This window comes from Nerophis lumbriciformis, linkage group LG33 (assembly GCF_033978685.3).
Source record: "Nerophis lumbriciformis linkage group LG33, RoL_Nlum_v2.1, whole genome shotgun sequence".
Taxonomy (NCBI): domain Eukaryota; kingdom Metazoa; phylum Chordata; class Actinopteri; order Syngnathiformes; family Syngnathidae; genus Nerophis; species Nerophis lumbriciformis.
Window position 1 is genome coordinate 21532576 of NC_084580.2, and position 24925 is coordinate 21557500.

Sequence of the window (24925 nt, forward strand, 5' to 3'; positions counted from 1 at the left end):
TGTTACTGCTGTACTCCAGCGGGTGAGAGCGGCTCAGGTGGTAAAATAAGTTTGTCGTGTCCCCAGACTTGGTCGGGACGACGACCTTGCAAAGTTTGCAGACAGTATTACTCTGATTCGTATCGGACTTTAAAAAATCCAAAATACCTGCCAAACTGGTGACGTGACGTTTCCTTTTTTATTTACAATTTCCTCTCGTGCCGCCGCACTCATATTCCCGTTTTGTTTCACTCCTCGTCGTCAGGTCGCCGTTGTTGCTTTTTTTTTTTCTTCCTGTTAGCATTTCCCAGAATGCCTTGCGGTTCAGGCTCGGCCGTGATAGGTTGAGAGGCCAAAGCCCTTCCTCTGCCTACACCCCCCAGAATGCCGTGCGGTTCCGGCTCGGCATTTCTTCCTCCATCCATCCATCCATCTTCTTCCGCTTATCCGAGGTCGGGTCGCGGGGGCAGCAGCCTAAGCAGGGAAGCCCAGACTTCCCTCTCCCCAGCCACTTCGTCCAGCTCCTCCCGGGGGATCCCGAGGCGTTCCCAGGCCAGCCGGGAGACATAGTCTTCCCAACGTGTCCTGGGTCTTCCCCGTGGCCTCCTACCGGTCGGACGTGCCCTAAACACCTCCTTAGGGAGGCGCTCGGGTGGCATCCTGACCAGATGCCCGAACCACCTCATCTGGCTCCTCTCGATGCGGAGGAGCAGCGGCTTTACTTTGAGCTCCCCCCGGATGACAGAGCTTCTCACCCTATCTCTAAGGGAGAGCCCCGCCACCCGGCGGAGGAAACTCATTTCGGCCGCTTGTACCCGTGATCTTGTCCTTTCGGTCATAACCCAAAGCTCATGACCATAGGTGAGGATGGGAACGTAGATCGACCGGTAAATTGAGAGCTTTGCCTTCCGGCTCAGCTCCTTCTTCACCACAACGGATCGATACAGCGTCCGCATTACTGAAGACGCCGCACCGATCCGCCTGTCGATCTCACGATCCACTCTTCCCTCACTCGTGAACAAGACTCCGAGGTACTTGAACTCCTCCACTTGGGGCAAGATCTCCTCCCCAACCCGGAGATGGCACTCCACCCTTTTCCGGGCGAGAACCATGGACTCGGACTTGGAGGTGCTGATTCTCATCCCAGTCGCTTCACACTCAGCTGCGAACCGATCCAGTGAGAGCTGAAGATCCTGGCCAGATGAAGCCATCAGGACCAAATCATCTGCAAAAAGCAGAGACCTAATCCTGCAGCCACCAAACCGGATCCCCTCAACGCCTTGACTGCGCCTAGAAATTCTGTCCATAAAAGTTATGAACAGAATCGGTGACAAAGGGCAGCCTTGGCGGAGTCCAACCCTCACCGGAAACGTGTCCGACTTACTGCCGGCAATGCGAACCAAGCTCTGACACTGATCATACAGGGAGCGGACCGCCACAATCAGACAGTCCGAAACCCCATTCTCTCTGAGCACTCCCCACAGGACTTCCCGAGGGACACGGTCGAATGCCTTCTCCAAGTCCACAAAGCACATGTAGACTGGTTGGGCAAACTCCCATGCACCCTCAAGGACCCTGCCGAGTTTTTTCTAACAGAACTCAGTGAAATTATCGAACGTTCTATCGACCCCATTTTCTATTGATATTGATCACATGTCTATCGCGATATATATTGTTATTGTTTTATCGCCCAGCCCTAGGAAGCAGTGTCGATTGTCATTGTTGTTACGCGATTTCGTGAATAAAACTTTTAAAAAAATAAAATAAATTTAATTAATGAAAAACCGTATTTTTTATCACTGCAACCGTAACCCGGAATAGGTTGATGAAAACCGTACTAATTACGGGAAAACCGGAGTAGTTGGCAGGTATGTATATGTCTTGTGTTTATTTACTGTTTTAGTCATTCCCAGCTGAATATCAGGTCCCACCCGCCTCTCACAGCATCTTCCCTATCTGCCCTCTAGTCCTTCACTCTCACTTTCCTCACCCACAAATCTTTCATCCTCGCTCAAATTAATGGGGAAATCGTCGCTTTCTCGGTCCGAATCGCTCTCGCTGCTGGTGGCCATGATTGTAAACAATGTGCAGATGTGAGGAGCTCCACAACCTGTGACGTCACGCTACTCGTCTGCTACTTCCGGTACAGGCAAGGCTTTTTTTATCAGCGACCAAAAGTTGCGAACTTTATCGTCGATGTTCTCTACTAAATCCTTTCAGCAAAAATATGGCAATATCGCGAAATGATCAAGTATGACACATAGAATGGACCTGCTATCCCCGTTTAAATAAGAAAATGGCATTTCAGTAGGCCTTTAAATACTTCAAAGTTGATGAGCACTCCTTGTCATGACTTGGTCCTGGGGTTTAGTTTTTCTCGAAGGCAACGGAAAGTTGGCTCGGGCGAGACGGGAAGGAAGGTACATTTTTATTTAAACACTATAAATACAAAACAAGGAAGTAAACAAAAGGCGCGCACAATGGCGGAGAACAAACTATGAAACCAAACACTTGCACAAAGGCAAAAACTATGAACAACAAAAAACACTAACTGTGGCAATAATAAACAAAACTTACTTGGCATGGACAAAAAGGAGCAGCGTGAACGATGGACATGAAAAAAGAGTCAGAAATGTGCAGAGCATAAATGTGGGGATGTCACCAGAAAGACAAACTGAAAAACAATGAACTTAAATACTACAGACATGATTAACGAAAACAGGTGCGTGACTCAAAACGTGAAACAGGTGCGTGACGTGACAGGTGAAAACTAATGGGTTGCTATGGTGACAAACAAGAGTGCACAATGAGTCCAAACGTGGAACAGGTGAAACTAATGGGGTAATCATGGAAACAAGACAAGGGAGTGAAAAGCCAGAAACTAAAAAGTCCAATAACTAAACAAAACATGACTAAGACAAAACATGATTACACAGACATGACACTCCTCAACTTTCTCAGTCTTTTTTTGCCACTTGTGCCAGCTTTTTTGAAACATGTCGGCATCAAATTCTAAATGAGCTAATATTTGCAAAAAAATAACGTTTTCCAGTTCGAACGTGAAGTATCTCGTCTTTGTAGTCTATTCAATTGAATATATGTTGAAAAGGGTTAGCAAATTGTTTTGTTTTTATTTACGAATTACACAACGTGCCAACTTCACCGGTTTTTGGTTTGGTAGATTACCGTCAGTTTCAAGTTATACAGTCTAAGACAAGCCACGGAGGTAACAAGTTTACAGTTTAGTGTTTGAAACAGCCCAACGAAACAGTCAGTTCAGGAGAAAAATGTTATCTTGAGGACAATACACCGTGAAACAATTCAAGTTAAACACATTACCGAGTCTGTGACAACTGATGTCAGGATTCTACCAAGAAGGTAAGCACATCCGGGACACTATTTTTGTAGCATAAATGCCACAGAAGTGTCATCAGTAAAGACACCATGTCAAGAGTGTCAAACGTACCCAAGGACTTCCCGGTTCTTGACTTTTGAGGGCAAGCATGGGAATGTAAGAGCCTATCACTGGTCAGCGGAACAGGGACTTAATACTATAAAAACCATGCATGAGCCCAATATATAAATGGTGAACAAACATTATGAAAGGGTTTTTGCTTTCTAGGAAACATGACTACAAAGATGTTGAATGAAATTTTCCAAATGAAGAAAAAATAAAAAACTGGAAAACCGGCCATAGTAATGATGACCAAACAATATGAAGGTGGGTTTGCGGTTCTAGGTCACATGACTAAAGCTACTGATGATGGAAATGTTATCTATGAGCCATTGACAAGTACTTTATTGACGGTCCCTTAATGGAAAGCACTTGTCTGCACGAGCTGACAGATGCGGCATGAGTTTTCAATGCCGGGGACAAAAAGTCAGTCTGGCTGGATGTTGACAACTTGAAACTAACTTCATCACGGCTCGGCACTTGGCGATCACTCCAGCAGCACTGAGAGCGGGCTCAGCCAATCTGCCTCCAGGTAATGTTTCAATTGTCAGAGCCCACAGAGAAATTGACTAACAAAAAAACGCATAAGTTAAGTAAGGCCCCACTTTTCCAAAAATGTACTAGCTTGATGCTAATAATAATAATAATTTGACACTCCAAACTTGTTTTCTGAAATTGATATTGTTTTGGGGAGGTTAAAAAAGAAAATAAAACCCAAAAAATGTTTATAACAAAATAATGGGAGTTTTTGTTTTATCCACAAATGTAAAAACAAAACCATCCTTCCACAAACAATTCAGCCATTTTCTCTCACTTTTATATCGCATAAAGGTCTGGGGACATACATGTAAAACAATCACAACACAATCATCATATTACAAAAGAGAGTGATAAAGATAATTAATACAATTGATTATAGAGACCCATCAAATGATTCATAAAGTCACACATTTTAAAATTGTATAAAAGACAACTGTTCAAATGACGTATAAAGTAAATAATAATATGCTTCCTGAAGTGGTCCAGAAGATGTTTCAGATGTGAACCAGTACATATGTATATCATTTAAAGTGTCAATACGTGGACCTTGGGGTTTGTTTCCCCGGAAGGCAAAGGAAAGTTGGCGCGGGCAAGGCGTGAATGTAAGTACATGATTTATTTATAACACTAACAATCTACAAAAAAGAAAGCAAACAAAAGGCACGCACAATGGCGGAGAACAAACGTGACTAATGAAAACAAAAGACTAGCACAAAGGCAATTAACTATGAACATGAAACAAAAACGCTTACTGCGGCATGGCATGAAGCATGAACGATGGTAAAAAGGAATATCATGGGTAGCAGTAGCATGGATGGATAGATAGATAATGTCACCAGGAAGAACAACAGAAACAGACCGGCTTAAATAGCAGTGACATGATCAGTGAAAACAGGTGCGTGACTCAAAACGTGAAACAGGTGTGTGACATGACAGGTGAAATTGCTATGGTGACAAAACAAACAAAAGTGCACAAAGAGTCCAAAAACAAAACATGATCACACAGACATGACATAAAAGGTGCTAATCTATGGCATCATTAACAATTACAAAGAAAAACATGTCACACTTCCATATTCCAAACACCTATATAAAAAATAAACACTATTATGAATAGGTCTAAAAATGTATCATGAATATATATACACACATAAAATGTTTATTTTATGTAAAATATGTCTTGTACTGTTTACTCTCACCTTTTCAGTCAAATTATTCTGTTCAATTTTTAGTAAAAGTACACTATGTTGCATATTAATGCATGTACTTGACTGATAAAAGCACTAATATGAAATATCTAATCTATAAATGTAGAAGCATATTAAAAAGATTGTTACACAAACAACAATGTCACACATATTATATGTGCTGATGTTGTTAGAAAGTCCAAATTAAAGTCTTGACAGTTTATTTCAAATCCTGCAGTTTCATTTGCTGCTGCTGTTCTCACCAGCACACTTGTGTTTCTTACACTGGTACTTATGAGAGAATCTTTCACCACACACACCGCAACTCAACACTTTCTCTCCTGTGTGTTTGGATTGTTCATCAGTGTGTGTTCTCATGTGTGCTTTCAAATGTTGACTTTGTACAAAATCTTTACTACAGATTGAACAGATATAGGGTTTTTCACCAGTGTGTATTCTCATGTGTCTTTTCAAAAGGTGACTTTGTACAAAACCTTTACTACAGATTGAACAAATAAAAGGTTTTTCTCCAGTGTGTATTCTTCTGTGACTTTCCACACCTGACCTTTGTGCAAAACCTATACCACAGATTGAACAGATAAAAGGTTTTTCTCCGGTATGTACTCTCATGTGAGATTTCAAACTCTGACTTTTTACAAAACATTTACCACATTCTGAGCAACAAAAAGGTTTCTCTCCACTGTGTGTTCTCAAGTGTAATTTCATACCCTGACTTGTTACAAAACATTTACCACATTCTGAGCAACAAAAAGGTTTTTCACCAGTGTGTGTTCTCATGTGTACTTTCAAACGGTGACTTTTTACAAAACGTTTACCACATTCTGAGCAAGAAAAAGGTTTTTCTCCAGTGTGTGTTCTCAAGTGTAATTTCAAACTCTGATTTTTTACAAAATATTTACCACACTCTGAGCAAGAAAAAGGTTTTTCTTTAGTGTGTGTTCTCATGTGTAATTTCAAACTCTGATTTTTTACAAAACATTTACCACACTCTGAGCAAGAAAAAGGTTTTTCTCCAGTGTGTGTTCTCATGTGACTTTTCAAATGGTGCCTTAGTACAAAACCTTTACTACAAATTGAACAGATAAAATGTTTTACTCCAGTGTGTATTTTTCTGTGTTTTTCCATACATGAACTTTGAGCAAAACCTTTACCACAGATTGAACAGATAAAAGGTTTTTCTCCAGTGTGTGTTCTCATGTGCACTTTCAAACTCTTACTTGTTACAAAACATTTTCCACATTCTGAGCAAGAAAAGGGTTTTTCTCCAGTGTGTGTTCTCATGTGTAACTTCAAACTCTGACTTCTTACAAAACATGTACCACATTCTGAGCAACAAAAAGGTTTTTCACCAGTGTGTGTTCTCATGTGACTTTTCAAATGGTGCCTTAGTACAAAACCTTTACTACAGATTGAACACTTAAAAGGTTTTTCTCCAGTGTGTGTTCTCATGTGTCTATAAAGACCACTACTGCAGTTGAAGGTTTTGTCACAGTGAGAACATTTGAAGTGAGTGTGACATGTCTTATCATCTTTAGAGTCTTCATCATCAGTGTCAGGAGAGTGTGACGTTGTGTCCTCACTATCTGATAGTGGAGCTAAGAGCTTGTCTGCTTGTGATCCTCCACAGTGGTCTCCATCAGCTTCTGTTGTCATGTGTTGTGTTGAGCTGCTGCTCTTCTCCTCACTTTCACCTTTGACCTCATCATCTTCACTCTTCACAGGGACACCAGTCACTGGGAACTCCACCAGTCCTTCAATATGATCTCCCTCCTGACTGATGCTGTGTTCCTCCTCTTCCTCTTTAAAGTAGGGGGTCAGTGGGTCCTCCTCTTCCTCTTTAATGTGAGGGGTCAGTGGGTTCTCTTGCTCCTTAAAGTGAGGGGTCAGCGGGTCCTCTTCTTCATTTTTGATGCGTAAGATCAGTGGGTCCTCCGCTTGCCCTTTCTTGTGAAGGGTCAGTTTAAAACTATGGGTCCGTGGCGTCTCGTCTTCCTCTTTAATGTGGGGGGAATGTGGTTCCTCCTTTTGCTCACGAGGTACAGTTTCTTCATCAAGGTCTGCGGTACAGGAGAAAACAAAAAAAATCTTTACAAAAGTCCAGCTTTGCTCAGTCACATGAGACATTGTTCTGCACCAACAATCTCATCAGTTTCCCCTCACAGCAGTCAGGGTACTTCCAGCTGACACATGAAGAAGACCTTCAGGGGAATGCCTTCCCTGGCCAACGTCCAATCCACCTTATCATAAAAACATCCTAAAAGTCATTCCGGCAGTCCTTAATGGTAGACGCCATACGTGAAAGTGTGGTGCTCTCCCTCTGAATAAGTCATACACACACAGGAAATAATGTACCACATGCCAGCCTCCACGCAGTAGTACTAGTGATGAGCTCCCCCTGCTGGTGGACAATAATTAGTCATTTTCACATTCCTCTTTAGAGACCATACTTGCCAACCTTGAGACCTCCGATTTCGGGAGGTGGGGGGTGGGGGGTTGGGGGCGTGGTTAAGAGGGGAGGGGTATATTGACAGCTAGAATTCACCAAGTCAAGCATTCCATACATACTTATATATATATATATACATACATACATACATACATACATACATACATACATACATACATACATACATATGTATACATACATACATACATACATACATACATACATACATACATACATACATATATATATATATATATATATATATATATATATATATATATATATATATACATATACATATATATATATATATATATATATATATATATATATATATATATATATATATATATACATACCGGTATATATATATTCCGCATTCTTCGGAGTATAATTCGCACCTGCCGAAAATGCATGATAAAAAAGGAAAAAAAACATATATAAGTCACACTGGAGCCCGGCCAAACTATGAAAAAAACTGCCACTTATAGTCCGAAAAATACGGTATATATCTATACATCCTGAAAATATGCAAACAAAACTGTGTTTAGATAATTGATACTTCAAACTTGCATAAATAAATCTTAAGGAATATAACATAACTTGGCTTCTGAGAGCTTCAAAATGTAATGAATAAAATGCTAAAGTTGTTGATAAACAAGCAATTATTTTAATAATTAAATATGGTCATTTTAAATGAATTATTATGATCATTTAAAATTAATTATTTCATATATGTTTATTTTAATGTATAATTCTATGGCTGGATGAAAAAATACAAAATAAAAATACAATTAATTTTGATGTTTTTAGCAAAATATAGTAAAAATGTATTGAGTTTTTTTTTTAAATAAATTAATTAATATATTTATTTTTAGGTAAGATAAACATAATAATACAATTTATCTCTAGTCTGGATGATTTAGTTCTTGTCACCCTGTTGTCCTCCCGTCTGAAAAAAAAGGCTGTCCTCACTCAGGTCCGCATGGAGCTGGAGGGGGCGTGGCCTCCAGCTCCGGCTGAAAATCGGGAGATTTTCGGGAGAATATTTGTCCCGGGAGGTTTTCGGGAGAGGCACTGAATTTCGGGAGTCTCCCGGAAAATTCGGGAGGGTTGGCAAGTATGGATATTGCTGACCCGGTCTTATTCTCTGGGTCCTTGGATCCATCCGTAAATATCTGAGTCCAGTGATTATATTTGGTTTCAACCAGGTTATAAAACTCACCAACCATATCTGCATTCCTCTTTCTTTGTTTACTTGACAGTAATTCAAGGTCCACTATTCCTTTTCCAAATAGCCATAGAGGATGAGTTGGCCACTCTAAGTATAATATGGTTTGATCAATATTTTGTATTATATATATTTTGTTGATTTTGTTATGGTTTACACATTCAGGAAATAAGGAATACTTTAAGGGCATAAAGCAAATGATTTAATTCAGAGCCATATTTAAATATTCAATTGATATTCTAACACCACCATGCTGTGTTTTTGTCTGATTATGACTGCGAACGAAAATTGTATCATTCAATAATCCTGAAAAAGACCGATACTGCCCCTTTAACTATTTGGTACTGGATTGATACCTAAATTTGTAGTATCAGCCAAAACTAAAGTATCGAACAACAAAACAAGTGCTTATTACATTTTAACAAAACAGAAGAATAAGTGATTATTACATTTTAACAGAAGTGTAGATAGAAACATGTTACATTAGAAAGTTCCTAAATAAAAATATTGTTAATGGAATTATTGAGATATTCCTAGGATGTATTTACGATTTATACAAAATTTTGATAGAATTTAATACATTCTAAGGCCGACGTAGCTCGGTTGGTAGGGCAGCCGTGCCAGCAACTCGACGGTTCCAGGTTCGATCCTAGTCACTGGCGTTGTGTCCTTGGGCAAGGTACTTTACCCACCTGCTCCCAGTGCCACCCACACTGGTTTAAATGTAACTTAGATGATGGGTTTCTCTATGTAAAGCACTCTGAGTCATTAGAGAAAAGCGCTAAATTAAATAAACTTCACTTAAAGGAGAACCGCACGTTTTTTCTTTTTTATGCATTCTAAATAGTAAATAAATGCGATCAAAAGTCTGCTTACAATAGAGGCTATTAGAGTCGCACTATTCTGCCTACAAACAACTTAAAAAACATCCGAGCACCTCCATTAAGGTTTTATGTACATACAGTAAGTATATATGTCATTTAGTAACAGGCACATTTTTAAAAAGATGCAATAATTACTTATTTTTGCTCATTAGCGCATTCATTTCAAAAACGCATCACAACGTTTGCTTTTTTTTTTTAAACATCGCCGAATATTACACACTGCAGACTTCCTGAGAGCCATTAAACATAATAAAACATCACTTACTGTACAAAGTCTGCTGTCACTACGACGCAGACTGATAGAATCTTGTTATATTCCCATTTAGATGACGAATGACTCATAGTCGTTGCACGAAAAAGGGGGGTGAAGCTAAGCGTCTTTTTGTGTCGTTCGCCATTGCCGGGTCTAAATTGGCTGTCAAACGATACCAACTTGTCAGAGTACGTCCTCATCCTTCTACTATCCAGGTGAGAGGCTCGATTCATGATCTGGAATAATCTTTCACCAGCACCGAGGCGAGGAAGTAGCTCACCAGCCGGTGATGTCAACATAGACACACAAGCTATAAATAGTTTGTCTGCGTTAGTGTCAGAATAATTCTATCTACGTTATCACAATACTTTGTGTTGAAATGAGTTCCTGGCAAGAAGACAAAAGCTGTCTTTGAACCTACCAAGAAGAAGGCTTGTAACACTCCACTGTGTAAGGGGGGAAGCAACATGAAGGTGTTTCTGTTTCTTTCATGTATTGTAATCAACAGAAAGATATTGTTTTAACCCAAGAACTACAAAAGCGGAGAGAAGGCAGGATCTGCCCAAGTTCCAGACGACCTCTTTTTTTTAAACTCTTTTACGACCCCGTCCCTTTGGAAGCAGCTGTTGCCATGTGGTCAGGGAAGGTCCAAATAAAAGGAGGAGGCGTGCAATCTTTTGGCAGAGCGTAATGACACTGTACAAGGGTACAGATGTACACGTTTCTCCTCACTGAACCACATTGAATTCTGTCTCTGTTTGATTCTTTGCTTCTTGTCCTGTTTAATAGATGTCATCAGTGTTTGAACCTGACAGTCAGTGCTTATAATAACAATATCACTAATACTTGGTTGGTATTCAAGCCACGAAATGCAAATGGAGTATTGTTGGCGCTTTTTGGATGGTTATAGAGGACCTCTCGTTTGCTACATTGCAAGTGGACTTTTATTTACATTGAGTTAGAATATAATTTTTTTTTAATATTTCCATTGTCATGTCTTTTATAATGATTGAGAATGATAGAAAAAATTCTCCCAAAAAGTGCAGTTCCCCTCTAAATACCAATGATTAGATTTAAGACCTTAAGTCCATGAGCATGAAGTGATGAAGCCTACTTGGATGAGAAGACAAACGTCTTCTAAGACAAAGTGAACAGTCCAGTTGTGATGGATTGAATGCCCTGAGAATAAAATGATATGTGCTTACTTGTACTGTGATGAAGCTGTGAGGACTCAGGTGGTTTGTCTTCATGCTCTTCAGTCTTCACAGAGACAACAGTCAGTGGCAACTTGGTGAGATCAGCCTCCTCCTGCCCTAGAAGACACTCTTCCTCCTGAGTGATCCAACATTCCTCCTCTTCCTCTTTAATGTGGGGGGGCTGCTGGACGTCTGTTGGGTAAATAAGTAATTACGATTAAGAGAGAATAGAAATAGTTTTTGACTGACACTGTTAACACAATGACATTGTGTTCTTTCATGTGTTGTGTTAAAAGTGTGTAGCTTTACAACCAATAAAAACATGGGAAATACCTCCTTTTTTTCTAAAATTAATTCATAAGTGGTACAGTGAGTACAAAAATAGACTTGGACATTGCATGGGGGGAAATTTGAAAAGTTTTTATAAGTACGAGGCAGCATTGATTGAGGCATTCTTAACTTTACACTCACTGATGTAAAGTGTGTAAATATTTTATTCTGTATACGGTCTATGACACCTAAACTTTATCTAAATGGAAAATGGTAAAAGGTTAATACCTGTATAGCGCTTTTCTACATTCAAGGTTGTCAGGTTCAAACACTGATGACATGTATTAATCAGACAAGAAGCAAGGAATCATGCAGAGACAGAGTTAAATTTAGCTCATGAGGAGAACGCATGGCCCGGCACACTTAGTCACAGTCTCGCCCTACGCTCTAAGGTTCAGCTCCCGCATCCCTCTTTTTATTCAGAGTTCCATAGCCAACATCACTGAGGCCACCTCTAAAAGGAGTGGTCACATATATTATGCAAAGCAGGTGCAGGACGCACAGTACGTGACGGAATGTGCTGGGGGCCTTGTGATTTCGCCTTGTCCCCGCTTCGTCTGCGTGCTGTCATCTTATCTTCGTTGAGGTCCTTGAAGTCTCTGCTTCGTCTGCGTGTTGTCATCTTATCATCGTTGAGGTCCTTGAAGTCCTTGGCTGTTAGCGGGCTAAAACAAAGATAACATCTGTGGCTAAGGCCACCCCTCAGACAAGAAGTTTTGTCCTTGCATAGATTAGAAAAGTCTAACTTGAGCACAATAGCTAATAACTAAAGCAACAGACTTTAAGCATACTAAAGTTAGTGTGATAATATATACATCATTTATCTAACAAAGGTACTCAAAGCACTTTGACACTATTTCCACATTCACCCATTCACACACTGATGGCGGGAGCTGCCATGCAAGGCGCTAACCACGACCCATCAGGAGCAAATGTGAAGTGTCTAGCTCAAGGACACAACGGACGTGACTCGGTTGGTAGAAGCTGGGGATCGAACCAGGAATCTTCAGGTTACTGGCACGGCCACTCTCCCAATCGCGCCACGCCGTTCAAGTTTATCTCTAAACTTAACCATAATATTTTAATGACATAGTCATTACAATAACTTCAATATAATGGAAATAAAAAATCTTAAGTCCAAATTCACTTAATGTGTTTTTTGGCATCATGCAAAATTCTTTTTTGTGGTCATTTTGTTACCAAAACATGTTTTATTATGTGGTGTTTTATGGAGTACCTCCATCAACAATTCCTCTTTAGGAATTGGAGATAATTTTCGACACGCTGACGGAAAGTCAGTCAGCTTTATGTTCTTTTAATACATGCATATTATAAATAAATACATAAATATTTAATAAATTGACTACTTTGGTTATTGTAAATAATTGTTTATTTTCACTTATTGATGCATGTAAGTCAGAATGAGGAAGTGACATTATTAGATTTGATTACAGCATAAAATGTATTTGGTGACTGTGTGAGTTTTGTGTAAACATGTTGATACAGGTTTACATCTTCTTAGGGACTGGAACACAGATACTTGCAAGTACACAGGTTTTGGGGTCAATTCCTAACCTCAGAAAAGTAAATAACTTCACAATCAAAGTGGGTGACAATAATATAACAAACAAAAATGAGATTACCTATCTTGGCTGCATCGTAGATGCTAATCCGTCCAGTGAAAAAATTACTACTAAAGTAGTCAAAGACTCAACCGACGAATTCTGTTCTTACATACCGGTAGTAGGATCGCCCCGTTGGTGGGTAGAAACACACTTAAGACTCGAAAGTAAGCGCTCACTTAACCCTACTTTTTGACTACGGAGTTCATGTTTGGTACCGTGATGCCTTAAAAGCCCTGAAAAACAAACTCCAGACAGCCCAAAACAAAATGATTGGGCTTCTACTGGGCTTCTACTCAACCGTCCATCTCGGCTTCAACTTACCACCAACCATTTCCTTAACGTGGGGAGGCTCTTGGTAGCCGACAGAGTACATCTTCTTGCAGTTGGTCTGGTGTACAAGATACACCATACCACCAAAATACCCATTCACCTGTCTAGATACTTCCAAAATATATTCACCATTATAACACCAGAGGTAGTTGTACAAATCATATTCAACCCAGATTTCACTCCAAAAAAGATTCTAATTTGTTTGCCTGCTATACCACCAAAATGTGGAACTCCCTATCAATAGTCATAAAGGAGTGTAAATCCCTTACTACCTTCAAAATCGCTTTGAAAAGACATTACAGGTTGCGGCTACTCGTAACTGGAAATAGACTAAGACTTTTGCTTTTTTTAAAAAAATACATTTTCTTGCGGTATTTTGGTCTTTAAAATGCTACTTTCTGTGTGAGTTATAAACATATTTCAACTGAAACAAGCTCAGGCTTTCTTGTAGCAGTGAATGTGTACCGTGATGAAAGTGTACCCTTTCTTATGCAAACTTCTCATAACTCCTTCAATCAATCAATCACACATTGTTACAAACTGAGAGGAACATCAACCTCAAACTGTCTCGTTTTCATGAAGAATCTTAAAGGGGAACATTATCACCAGACCTATGTAAACGTCAATATATACCTTGATGTTGCAGAAAAAAGACCATATATTTTTTTTAACCGATTTCCGAACTCTAAATGGGTGAATTTTGGCGAATTAAACGCCTTTCTATTATTCGCTCTCGGAGCGATGACGTCACAACGTGACGTCACATCGGGAAGCAATCCGCCATTTTCTCCAACCCCTACAAACACAGAGTCAAATCAGCTCTGTTATTTTCCGTTTTTTCGACTGTTTTCCGTACCTTGGAGACATCATGCCTCGTCGGTGTGTTGTCGGATGGTGTAACAACACGAACAGGGACGGATTCAAGTTGCACCAGTGGCCCAAAGATGCAAAAGTGGCAAGAAATTGGACGTTTGTTCCGCACACTTTACAGACGAAAGCTATGCTACGACAGAGATGGCAAGAATGTGTGGATATCCTGCGACACTCAAAGCAAATGCATTTCCAACGATAAAGTCAAAGAAATCTGCCGCCAGACACCCAGGAAAAGAGAGCGGATGAGGGTATGTCTACAGAATATATTAATTGATGAAAATTGGGCTGTCTGCACTCTCAAAGTGCATGTTGTTGCCAAATGTATTTCATATGCTGTAAACTGTTACGTCTTGGGCGCATGGCTGAGATTGTCGTGTTCCCTCCAAGGCAGAAGACAAGCAGGAGCGGCGTACAGGTAAGATTAAGTATTTTTAATAAATAAAAGGCAGGACAAAAATACAAAACTGAGGACGCTAGCAAGCGTGGAGCTAAACAAAAACCAAAATGTCACCAATGGTGATAAACAAGGAATGCTAGCGTGCACAAACTTACTACAACGAGGCGAAAACCCGGGGAACGTAAATGTTGCATAAAGCAAACATTGACCCAGCACTTACTGCTGGGTGACAGGAAACTATAAAGGGGAGTGATTAGCCAAAACACCTGGTGGAAACACTAATTGCCAAAACTAAGACAGGTGAGGAGAATCAGTGCCCATGGTAACCAACAGTAAACAGGGAAAGAGTGTGCACCCCGGAAACAGACAAAAGCAGAAACATAACCAACATAAATCATGCCATGATCCGGGTAACGATCATGACATAAACCTTTAATGCCAAACAAACACATACCAATCGTTGGTTAGAAGGCGATCGCCGAATTCGTCCTCGCTTTCTCCCGTGTCGCTGGCTGTCGTGTCGTTTTCGTCGGTTTCGCTTGCATACGGTTCAAACCGATATGGCTCAATAGCTTCAGTTTCTTCTTCAATTTCGTTTTCGCTACCTGCCTCCACACTACAACCATCCGTTTCAATACATGCGTAATCTGTTGAATCGCTTAAGCCGCTGAAATCTGAGTCTGAATCTGAGCTAATGTTGCTATAGCTTGCTGTTCTATGCGCCATGTTTGTTTGTGTTGGCTTCACTATGTGACGTCACAGGAAAATGGACGAGTGTATATAACGATGGTTAAAATCAGGCACTTTGAAGCTTTTTTTAGGGATATTGCGTGATGGGTAAAATTTTGAAAAAAACTTCGAAAAATAAAATAAGCCACTGGGAACTGATTTTTAATGGTTTTAACCATTCTGAAATTGTGATAATGTTCCCCTTTAAATCAAAGCGTTGCATCATCCCCACAAGACAAACCATCTTCCTATTGACCATATATTGAAGAGAAGTGTTACTAATGAAATATAAAGTTAGTAAAGATGTGAGAGTAAGAAGTCAACAAACCTGTTCTGTGTAACACAACTTGATGTGTCTTGAAAACAGCGTCCAGTAGTTGATGTTGTCGCTCCTTCTCCTCTTTTGTTGGACAAAGTTCCTCCTCATACTTTGCTATCGTCCTTTCGCACATTTTCCCACAATCACAACACTTTACACTCACATTTGATCTCTACTTAGCGATGTGTTGATAACGTCCGCGTCTCTTTGTTAGCAGCTAACAAGCTAAGCTAACTAGCAATCTAAGCTAACTAGCACAAGACTTGATAAAGTGCGCTCAGACTAATGTATCCGGATACAAACAATGACTAACAATGTTTCATCTACTACACGACATATATGCGTACATGTATGCACTAAATACAAATAGAGAAACAATAATGGCCACGTTTAGGCCTTTTCCGTCAAACGCCATTTTGCTTTGTCATCGTTCTTCCTTCGATTTCCAGCAGACTAGTAGAGCATCTTAGGCTTCTTAACGGGGCTTCTTCGTCCTGTCCTATGGTCCATACTACATTCTACAGTACAGGAGGTCTTCGTCCTGTCCTATGGTCCATACTACATTCTACAGTACAGGAGGTCTTCGTCCTGTCCTATGGTCCATACTACATTCTACAGTACAGGAGGTCTTCGTCCTGTCCTATGGTCCATACTACATTCTACAGTACAGGAGGTCGCGCTATCAACCTGTCAATCAAAACCGTTCAAGCCGCGGCTGCAAACTACCGCTAGTTTCTCTCGCGAGATTTGACAACACCGCGCGTGATCTAAACAAACAAGACGAGGAAATAACAAGATGGCGTTCGACGGAGAAGACATTATTGTGGCGTATTGACGTTCTGTTTCCATCGCAATCCGTACTTTACTATAATGTACATTTGAAAGGGTTTTTTTTTGCATCCGAAAATATTAGTCTGAGTGCTTTAAAGCTCCTCTAGCAAGCAAGCTTGCGAGTTAGCTTGTTAGCTGCTAACAAAGAGACGCGGACGTTATCAACACATCGCTAAGTAGAGATCAAATGTGAGTGTAAAGTGTTGTGATTGTGTGAAAATGTGCGAAAGGACGATAGCAAAGTACGAGGAGGAACTTTGCCTTACAAAAGAGGAGAAGGAGCGACAACATCAACTACTGGACGCTGTTTTCAAGAAACATCAAGTTGTGTTACACAGAACAGGTTTGTTGACTTCTTACTCTCACATCTTTACTAACTTTATATTTCATTATTAACACTATTCTTCAATATATTGTCTTGTGAGGATGGTGCACTGCTTTGTTTTGTTCACGAAAACGAGACCCTTTCAGACACACAATATTTATGATGTGAAGTGAAGTGAATTATAAATAAATGATAAATGGGTTATACTTGTATAGCGCTTTTCTACCTTCAAGGTACTCAAAGCGCTTTGACAGTATTACCACATTCACCCATTCACACACACATTCACACACTGATGGCGGGAGCTGCCATGCAAGGCGCTAACCAGCACCCATCAGGAGCAAGGGTGAAGTGTCTTGCCCAAGGACACAACGGACGTGACTAGGATGGTAGAAGGTGGGGATTGAACCCCAGTAACCAGCAACACTCCGATTGCTGGCACGGCCACTCTACCAACTTCGCCATGCCGTCCCTAATTATATTTATATAGTGATTTTTCTCTAGTGACTCAAAGCACTTTACATAGTGAAAGCCAATATCTAAGTTACATTTAAAGCAGTGTGGGTGGCACTGGGAGCAGGTGGGTAAAGCGTCTTGCCCAAGGACACAACGGCAGTGACTAGGATGGCGGGAGCGGGGATCGAACCTGGAACCCTCAAGTTGCTGGCACGTGTAACATTGATTGATTGATTGATTGATTGAGACTTGTATTAGTAGATTGCACCGTACAGTACATATTCCTGACTGACTGACTTCCTTTTTTATTGTCATTCAAATTTGAACTTTACAGCACAGATAACAACGAAATTTCGTTATAAGCTCATGGTAGTGCAGGATAAAAAAGCAATAAGGTGCATGTATAAATAAATAAATAAATATAAATAATATATAATATATATATATATATATATATATATATATAATAAATACATATATTTAAATAAATAAATAGATTACTGTACAGATAAATATATTACACTTTTTCACATGCGTCCACGTTGTATTGTCTTTTTTACTCCAGCGAGTTAATCCATTTTGGGGGGGGTTGAGGGGATAATTTAATTATGATGCGTTCAAGAGTCTTACGGCTTGAGGGAAGAAGCTGTTACAGAACCTGGAGGTTCTGCTTCGGAGGCTGCGGAACCTTTTTCTAGAGTCCAGCAGTGAAAACAGTCCTTGGTGGGGGTGGGAGGAGTCTTTGCAGATTTTCTGAGCCCTGGTCAGGCAGCGGCTTTTTGCCATCTCCTGGATAGGAGGAAGAGGAGTCCTGATGATCTTTTCTGCCGTCCTCACCACTCTCTGGAGAGACTTCCAGTCCATACAGAGATGCAGTTGGTCAGTAGGCTCTCTATAGTGCCTCTGTAGAATGGGGTGAAAATGGGGGGAGGGAGCTGTGCTCTTTTCATCCCACGCAAAAACTGCATGCGCTGCTGAGCTCTTTTTACAAGAGCTCCGGAGTGTAGGGACCAGGTTATATTGTCAGTTATCTGCACAACCAGGAACTTGGTGCTGCTTACGATCTCCACTGCTGTGCCGTTGATGAAGAGTGGAGCGTGGTTGGACTGGTGCCTCCTTGGTCTTGTCGACGTTCAGGACCAGGTTGTTGGTTCTGCACCAGTCGACCAGATGTTTCACCTCCTCCCTGTCGTCCATGTCATTGTTGTCACGGATGAGGCCCACTACTGTTGTGTCGTACGCATACTTCACAATGTGGTTAGTAGTGGACCTGGTGCAGCAGTCATGGGTCATCAATGTGAACAGCAGCGGACTCAGGACCCAGCCCTGGGGGGAAACCAGTGCTCAGGGAGATGGCACTGGAGGTGTTGTTGTTGCCCACTCTCACAGACTGGGGTCTGTCTGTGAGGAAGTCAAATATAGTAAAATATACCTTCAAGGAAGTGCAGAATAGATCACTTAAAATACTAAAATGTCATAAAGAAATAAAAAAGGATCAATCAAGATATCCTGTCTAACTGGATTTGAATGGCAGGGAGTAAAAATATGTTTTTAGCCCAGATTTCAATTGCCTCAGAGACTGTGAGGACCTAATAAGGTTGTTCCATAGTCTGGGCCCTGCCACTGAAAAGGCTCTATCTTCTCTTGTTTTTAGCCTAGTTTTTGGGACAGCAAGGAGGAGCTGGTCTGAAGACCTCAGAGTCCTGCTGGGACAATAAGGCTGCAGCAGCTCAATACGATAGGGCGGGGCTTCTTGGTGTAGGCATTTAAAAACTATAAGTAACATTTTAAAATGAGCTCTAAAAGTAACTGGGAGCCAGTGAAGGGAAGCCAGTACAAGGGTAATGTGCTCACGTCGTTTGGTTTTGGTTGGCAGTCGAATACTATTTCTACTCTCTCTTATTTACTTATTTACCCAACAGATGTCCAGCAGGCCCCCCACATTAAAGAGGAAGAGGAGGATCCACAGACCCCCCACATTAAAGAGGAAAAGGAGGAAGTGTGGACCACTCAGGAGGGAGAGTGTCTTCTAGGGCAGGAGGAGGCTGATCTCACCAAGTTTCCACTGACTGTTGTCTCTGTGAAGACTGAAGAGCATGAAGACAAACCACCTGAGTCCTCACAGCTTCATCACAGTCCAGGTAAGCACATTCATTTCACAAATACATGTGTGAAACAGAAAATGTAACAAAAACACCACCGGCTAACTAAAGTTAAAGTTAAAGTACCAATGATTGTCACGCACACAGTGTGGCGAAATTATTCTCTGCATTTGACCCATCACCCTTGATCACCCCCTGGGAGGTGAGGGGAGCAGTGGGCAGCAGCGATGGCCGCGCCCGGGAATCATTTTTGGTGATTTAACCCCCAATTCCAACCCATGATGATGAGTGCCAAGCAGGGAGGTAATGGGTCCCATTTTTATAGTCTTTGGTATGACTCAGCCGGGGTTTTAACCCACAACCTACCGATCTCAGGGCGGACACTCTAACCACTAGGGCACTAAGTCGGTAACTAACTAATGTCACCTTTAGTGGTTTAACAGAACATGTATATTTTTTAAGTGTTTGTGTTTTTCTAAATGACTAATTATATTAAATACAAATTACTCGTCGGTCCCAGGAATGTGTTTGGTGGTCATGCTTGTCACTTATCAGTGTGTGGTGCACACGTACACGCAAGGAGCGCATGCATAGACACAAAAGCAGTGTAAGGGAAGCAACACTCAGGGGTTTTTCTTGCGTTCAAAATTGCGTGGCGACCGCCTCCATCTAATTTTGTGCCGCCCCCAGCCAGAGCGATTGATATCGCTCAACACAGCGATTGATGTCCCTCTGTTGTGCTACTATAGAGGCGCTATATCAACAGCATCCATCCATCCATGGTCAACCGCTTATCCGGAATTGGGTCGCGGGGACAACAGCTCCAGCAGAGACCCCCAGACTTCCCTCTCCAGAGCAACATTAGCAACTTCCTCCTGGGGGATCCCGAAGCGTTCCCAGGCCAGAGAAGAGATGTAATCCCCCCATCTGGTCCTTGGCCTGCAGCGGGTTCTCCTCCCAGTGGGACGTGCAGCGAGGACCTCCCTAGGGAGACGCTCGTGAGGCACCTGCACGAGATACCCGAACCACCTAAGCTGGCTCCTTTCCAAGCGAAGGAGCAGCGGCTCTACTCCGAGTCTCTCTAGGGTGACTGAACTTCTCACCCTCTCTCTAAGGGAGATGCCAGCCACCCTTCTGAGGAACCTCATTTCGGCCGCTTGTATCCGCGATCTTATTCTTTCGGTCATGACCCACACTTCATGACCATAGGTGAGAGTAGGAATGTAGATAGCTCGGTAGGCCGAGAGCTTTGCCTTCTGGCTCAGCTCTCGTTTCGTCACAACAGTGCGGCAGAGACACTGCAATACTGCCCCAGTTGCTCCGATTCTCCGGCTGATTTCCTTCTCCATCTTTTCCTCACCCGTGAACAAGACCCCGAGATACTTAAACTCCTCCACCTGGGACAGAGTCTCGCGGTCTACCTGGACTGTACAAACCATCGGTTTCCTGCGAAGGAGCAGTGGCTCTACTCCGAGTCTCTCTAGGGTCACTGAACTTCTCACCCTATCTCTAAGGGAGATGCCAGCCACCCTTCTGAAGAAACTCATTTCGGCCGCTTGTATCCACGATCTTATTCTTTCGGTCATGACCCACACTTCATGACCATAGGTGAGAGTAGGAATGTAGATAGCTCGGTAGACCGAGAGCTTTGCCTTCTGGCTCAGCTGTCGTTTCGTCACAACAGTGTGGCAGAGACACTGCAATACTGCCCCAGTTGCTCCGATTCTCCGGCTGATTTCCTTCTCCATCTTTCCCTCACTCTTGAACAAGACCCCAAGATACTGGGACAGAGTCTCGCGGTCTACCTGGACTGCACAAACCATCGGTTTCCTGCTGAGATCAATGGCCTCAGATTTGGAGATGCTGATCCTCATTCCAGCTGCTGAACACTTGTTTGCGAACCGATCCAGTGAGAGCTGAAGGTCTCGAACCGATGGTGCCATCAGGACCACATCATCAGCAAACAGCAGTGAAGCAACCTTTAGCCCCCCCGATACATATACCCTCTCCGCCATGGTCACGACTAGAAATCCTGTCTATGGAAAATCTCAAACAGGATAGGTGACAGAGCGCAGCCCTGGATCCGACCTACATCCAAGCACACGGACACAACTCTCGCTTTGGTTGTACAGATTGGATAGCCCTCAGCAGGGTTTCCCTCACCCTGTACTCCCACAGGATCTCCCGGGGGACGCCTTCTCCAAATCTACAAAGCACATGTAGACTGGATAGGCATACTCCCATGCCCTCTCCAGTATTCCCATTGCCTCCCTGCTTGGCACTCAGCATCAAGGGTTGGAATTGGGGGTTAAATCACCAAATGATTCCCGAGACTACCCCCCTCATCTCCCAGGGGGTGAACAAGGGGATGGGTCAAATGCAGAGGATAATTCCACCACACCTAGTGTGTGCGTGACTATCGTTGGGACTTTAACTTTAACAGTGACTGCCCGAACGAGTCACTGCTTGTCGGTCTGAGTTCATCAAGGTGCAGTTATAAGTCATGGTTTTTCGATCATTTTAATCTACCGTGGTTAATATCCATATTTGTTAACGTTACGTCCCTACTAATAACATGTATACAATATTGAGGTAACGCATCTTACGAGCGCAGATCATTCCACTACTGCGCTTGTAACTCAAAAGCACTTGTGTCTGGGGTAAGCCCAGCCCTTAGAAATGAATTGAAATCAATTTATTCCGTGCTTGGCTCTCCCAAAACACAACTATTTTAACACGTAACTTGCCTTTTAAAAAAAAAAAAAAATGTTCACATAAAAAATATTGTTAGAAAAATTTTACATCAGAAGAAAAACATACTGTGGAAGTCGCTTCCAAGCAGTCCCACTGTCAGACGTGGCACAGGAGCCAAGGTTTTAAAGGGGAACATTATCACAATTTCAGAAGGGTTAAAACCAGTAAAAATCAGTTCCCAGTGGCTTATTTTATTTTTCGAAGTTTTTTTCAAAATTTTACCCATCACGCAATATCCCTAAAAAAAGCTTCAAAGTGCCTGATTTTAACCATCGTTATATACACCCGTCCATTTTCCTGTGACGTCACACAGTGATGCCAACACAAACAAACATGGCGGGTAGAACAGCAAGGTATAGCGACATTAGCTCGGATTCAAACTCGGATTTCAGCGGCTTAACACTGTCTGATAATTACTAACAACTATGAACTAGGTTTACAGCATATGAAATACATTTGGCAACAACATGCACTTTGAGAGTGCAGACAGCCCATTTCAGGCGCGCTAAGAACATATATTTTTCCACGATTTCAGCACTCAGGTTAACCATACCTAAATAGACACAAAATACTGCATTACACAAGACTACCCAAATGTACTCGAATGATTGAAAAAAATTAATGTTTTTAAGCTAAATTATTGGTAAACACAGTTTATGTATAATAATTTACGTAAAACCGCGAGTAATGAATAAAGTTTTCATCAATTAATATATTCTGTAGACATACCCTCATCCGCTCTCTTTTCCTGAAAGCTGATCTGTCCAGTTTTGGAGTTGATGTCAGCAGGCCAGGGAAGCTTGGGTCGATATTCTTCTCTTGATCATCTTCGGTGGCATAAGGGACGGTGTGAGCCAAGACATCCAGGGAGTTTAGCTCGCTCGTCTGCGGGAACAAACTGCCACCATTGCTTGCCGTCCTACCGAGGTTCTTTGTCCCTGAATTAATCACACACTCCGGCAGATTCAATGGGGGTCTGGCGGCAGATTTCTTTGACTTTATCGTTGGAAATGCATCTGCTTTGAGTGTCGCAGGATATCCACACATTCTTGCCATCTCTGTCGTAGCATAGCTTTCGTCGGTAAAGTGTGCGGAACAAACGACTGACCATTTCGTCGGCTTTCCCCACACCCTCGTATTTTGAACAAATTTCGTCCAATTTCTTGCCACTTTCGCATCTTTGGGCCACTGGTGCAACTTGAATCCGTCCCTGTTCGTGTTGTTACACCCTCCGACAACACACCGACGAAAGTGAGAAAATGGCGGATTGCTTCCCGATGTGACGTCATCGCTCCGAGAGCGAATAATAGAAAGACGTTTAATTCGCCAAAATTCACCCATTTAGAGTTCGGAAATCGGTTAAAAAATATATGGTCTTTTTTCTGCAACATCAAGGTATATATTGACGCTTACATAGGTCTGGTGATAATGTTCCCCTTTAATCAGAATGTTTCAACAAAAGTTTTTCTCTCCGGCAGAACGTGACCTCCCAGTCACGTCCGTATCCTCTCTGCTCCCGGCCGCTTACTGTTAAAGACAACAGATGATTAGATTAACACGTACCACCGGTGAAATCTAATCACCTGCCAGCTGTGTCTCGCCGTCAGCACTGCCACGCCCCCGTCTGATGGTGCTCTGTCCTCAGCACCATGGACAGAGGCGGTGACCTTTGCTCCTGCAGGCAGCGCTGACAACATCTCCCCCCACACATAACTTAGCTAAACTTGAGGGTGTCCACAAAAAAGTTGTTTGCTCATAGGGTGTGAATTGAATCTTCATGGTTTAGCAGGTGATGATGCATAAATATAAAACGTATTTCTCCTGCAGATGTCCAGAAGCTGATTGGTTGTCAAGAAGAACCTCTCGCTCAGTCACTGGAGGGGAGCTTCACTTTGAAGCAGGAGGATCCACAGCCCCTTGACATTAAAGAGGAAGAGGAGGAACTCTGGATCACTCAGGAGGAAGAGTGTCTTCTTGGGCAGGAGGAGGCTGATCTCACCAAGTTTCCACTGACTGTTGTGACTGTGAAGATAGAAGAGCATGAAGACAAACCACCTGAGTCCTCACAGCTTCATCACAGTCCAGGTGAGGAGAAGAGAGAGGCGGAGCTTCCAAGCAGCAGCTCAACTCAGCACTGTGGAGGATCACAAGCAGAGAACCTCTCAGCTCCACTGTCAGATAGTGACGACACAATGTCACACGTCAATGTAAATATAGAATCACACATGAGAACACACACTAAAAAAAAAACTTTGGATTGTTCGGTTCCTGGTAGAACATGCTCCGACGAGGATGATATGCAGTCAGGCATGAGAAAACACACAGGAGAAAAACCTTTCAGTTGTTCAGTGTGCGATAAACTATTCTCTAACAAAAGTAATATGCAAACACACATGAGAACGCACACCGGAGAAAAACCTTTCAGTTGTTCAGTTTGCAGTAAAAGATTCTCAAACAAACGAAATATGCAAACACACGTAAGAACGCATACAGGAGAAAAACCTTTCAGTTGTTCAATGTGTGGCAAAAGATTCTCGAACAAAACTGATATGCATACACACATCAGAACACACACAGGAGAAACCCCTTATAGTTGTTCTGTTTGTGCAAAAGGTTTTGTGAGAAGCTCTTACTTGACGCAGCACATGCGGACACACACGGGA

At 42.0% G+C, this 24925-nt stretch overlaps 4 protein-coding genes across 4 annotated transcripts in view; 2 read left to right on the forward strand and 2 right to left on the reverse strand.

Moving 5' to 3' along the window:
* Nucleotides 1–24925, reverse strand: part of LOC133575749 (uncharacterized) — a 314457-nt gene that overhangs the window by 201767 nt on the left and 87765 nt on the right. The window lies entirely within an intron of this gene.
* Nucleotides 1–24925, reverse strand: part of LOC133575685 (uncharacterized) — a 462851-nt gene that overhangs the window by 166236 nt on the left and 271690 nt on the right. The gene's annotated exons all lie outside the window — the stretch shown is intronic.
* LOC133575760 (uncharacterized) overlaps nucleotides 1–24925 on the forward strand; it is a 551361-nt gene that overhangs the window by 23462 nt on the left and 502974 nt on the right. The window lies entirely within an intron of this gene.
* LOC133575712 (uncharacterized) overlaps nucleotides 16583–24925 on the forward strand; it is a 9021-nt gene continuing 678 nt past the window's right edge. The window contains exons 1-3 of the mRNA XM_061928498.1: nucleotides 16583–16968; nucleotides 19329–19547; nucleotides 24090–24925. The exon at nucleotides 24090–24925 is cut by the window's right edge and continues 678 nt beyond it. Of these exons, the coding sequence (XP_061784482.1) occupies nucleotides 16845–16968; nucleotides 19329–19547; nucleotides 24090–24925 (1179 nt within the window). The 5' untranslated portion in view covers nucleotides 16583–16844. The remainder of the gene's footprint in view (nucleotides 16969–19328; nucleotides 19548–24089) is intronic.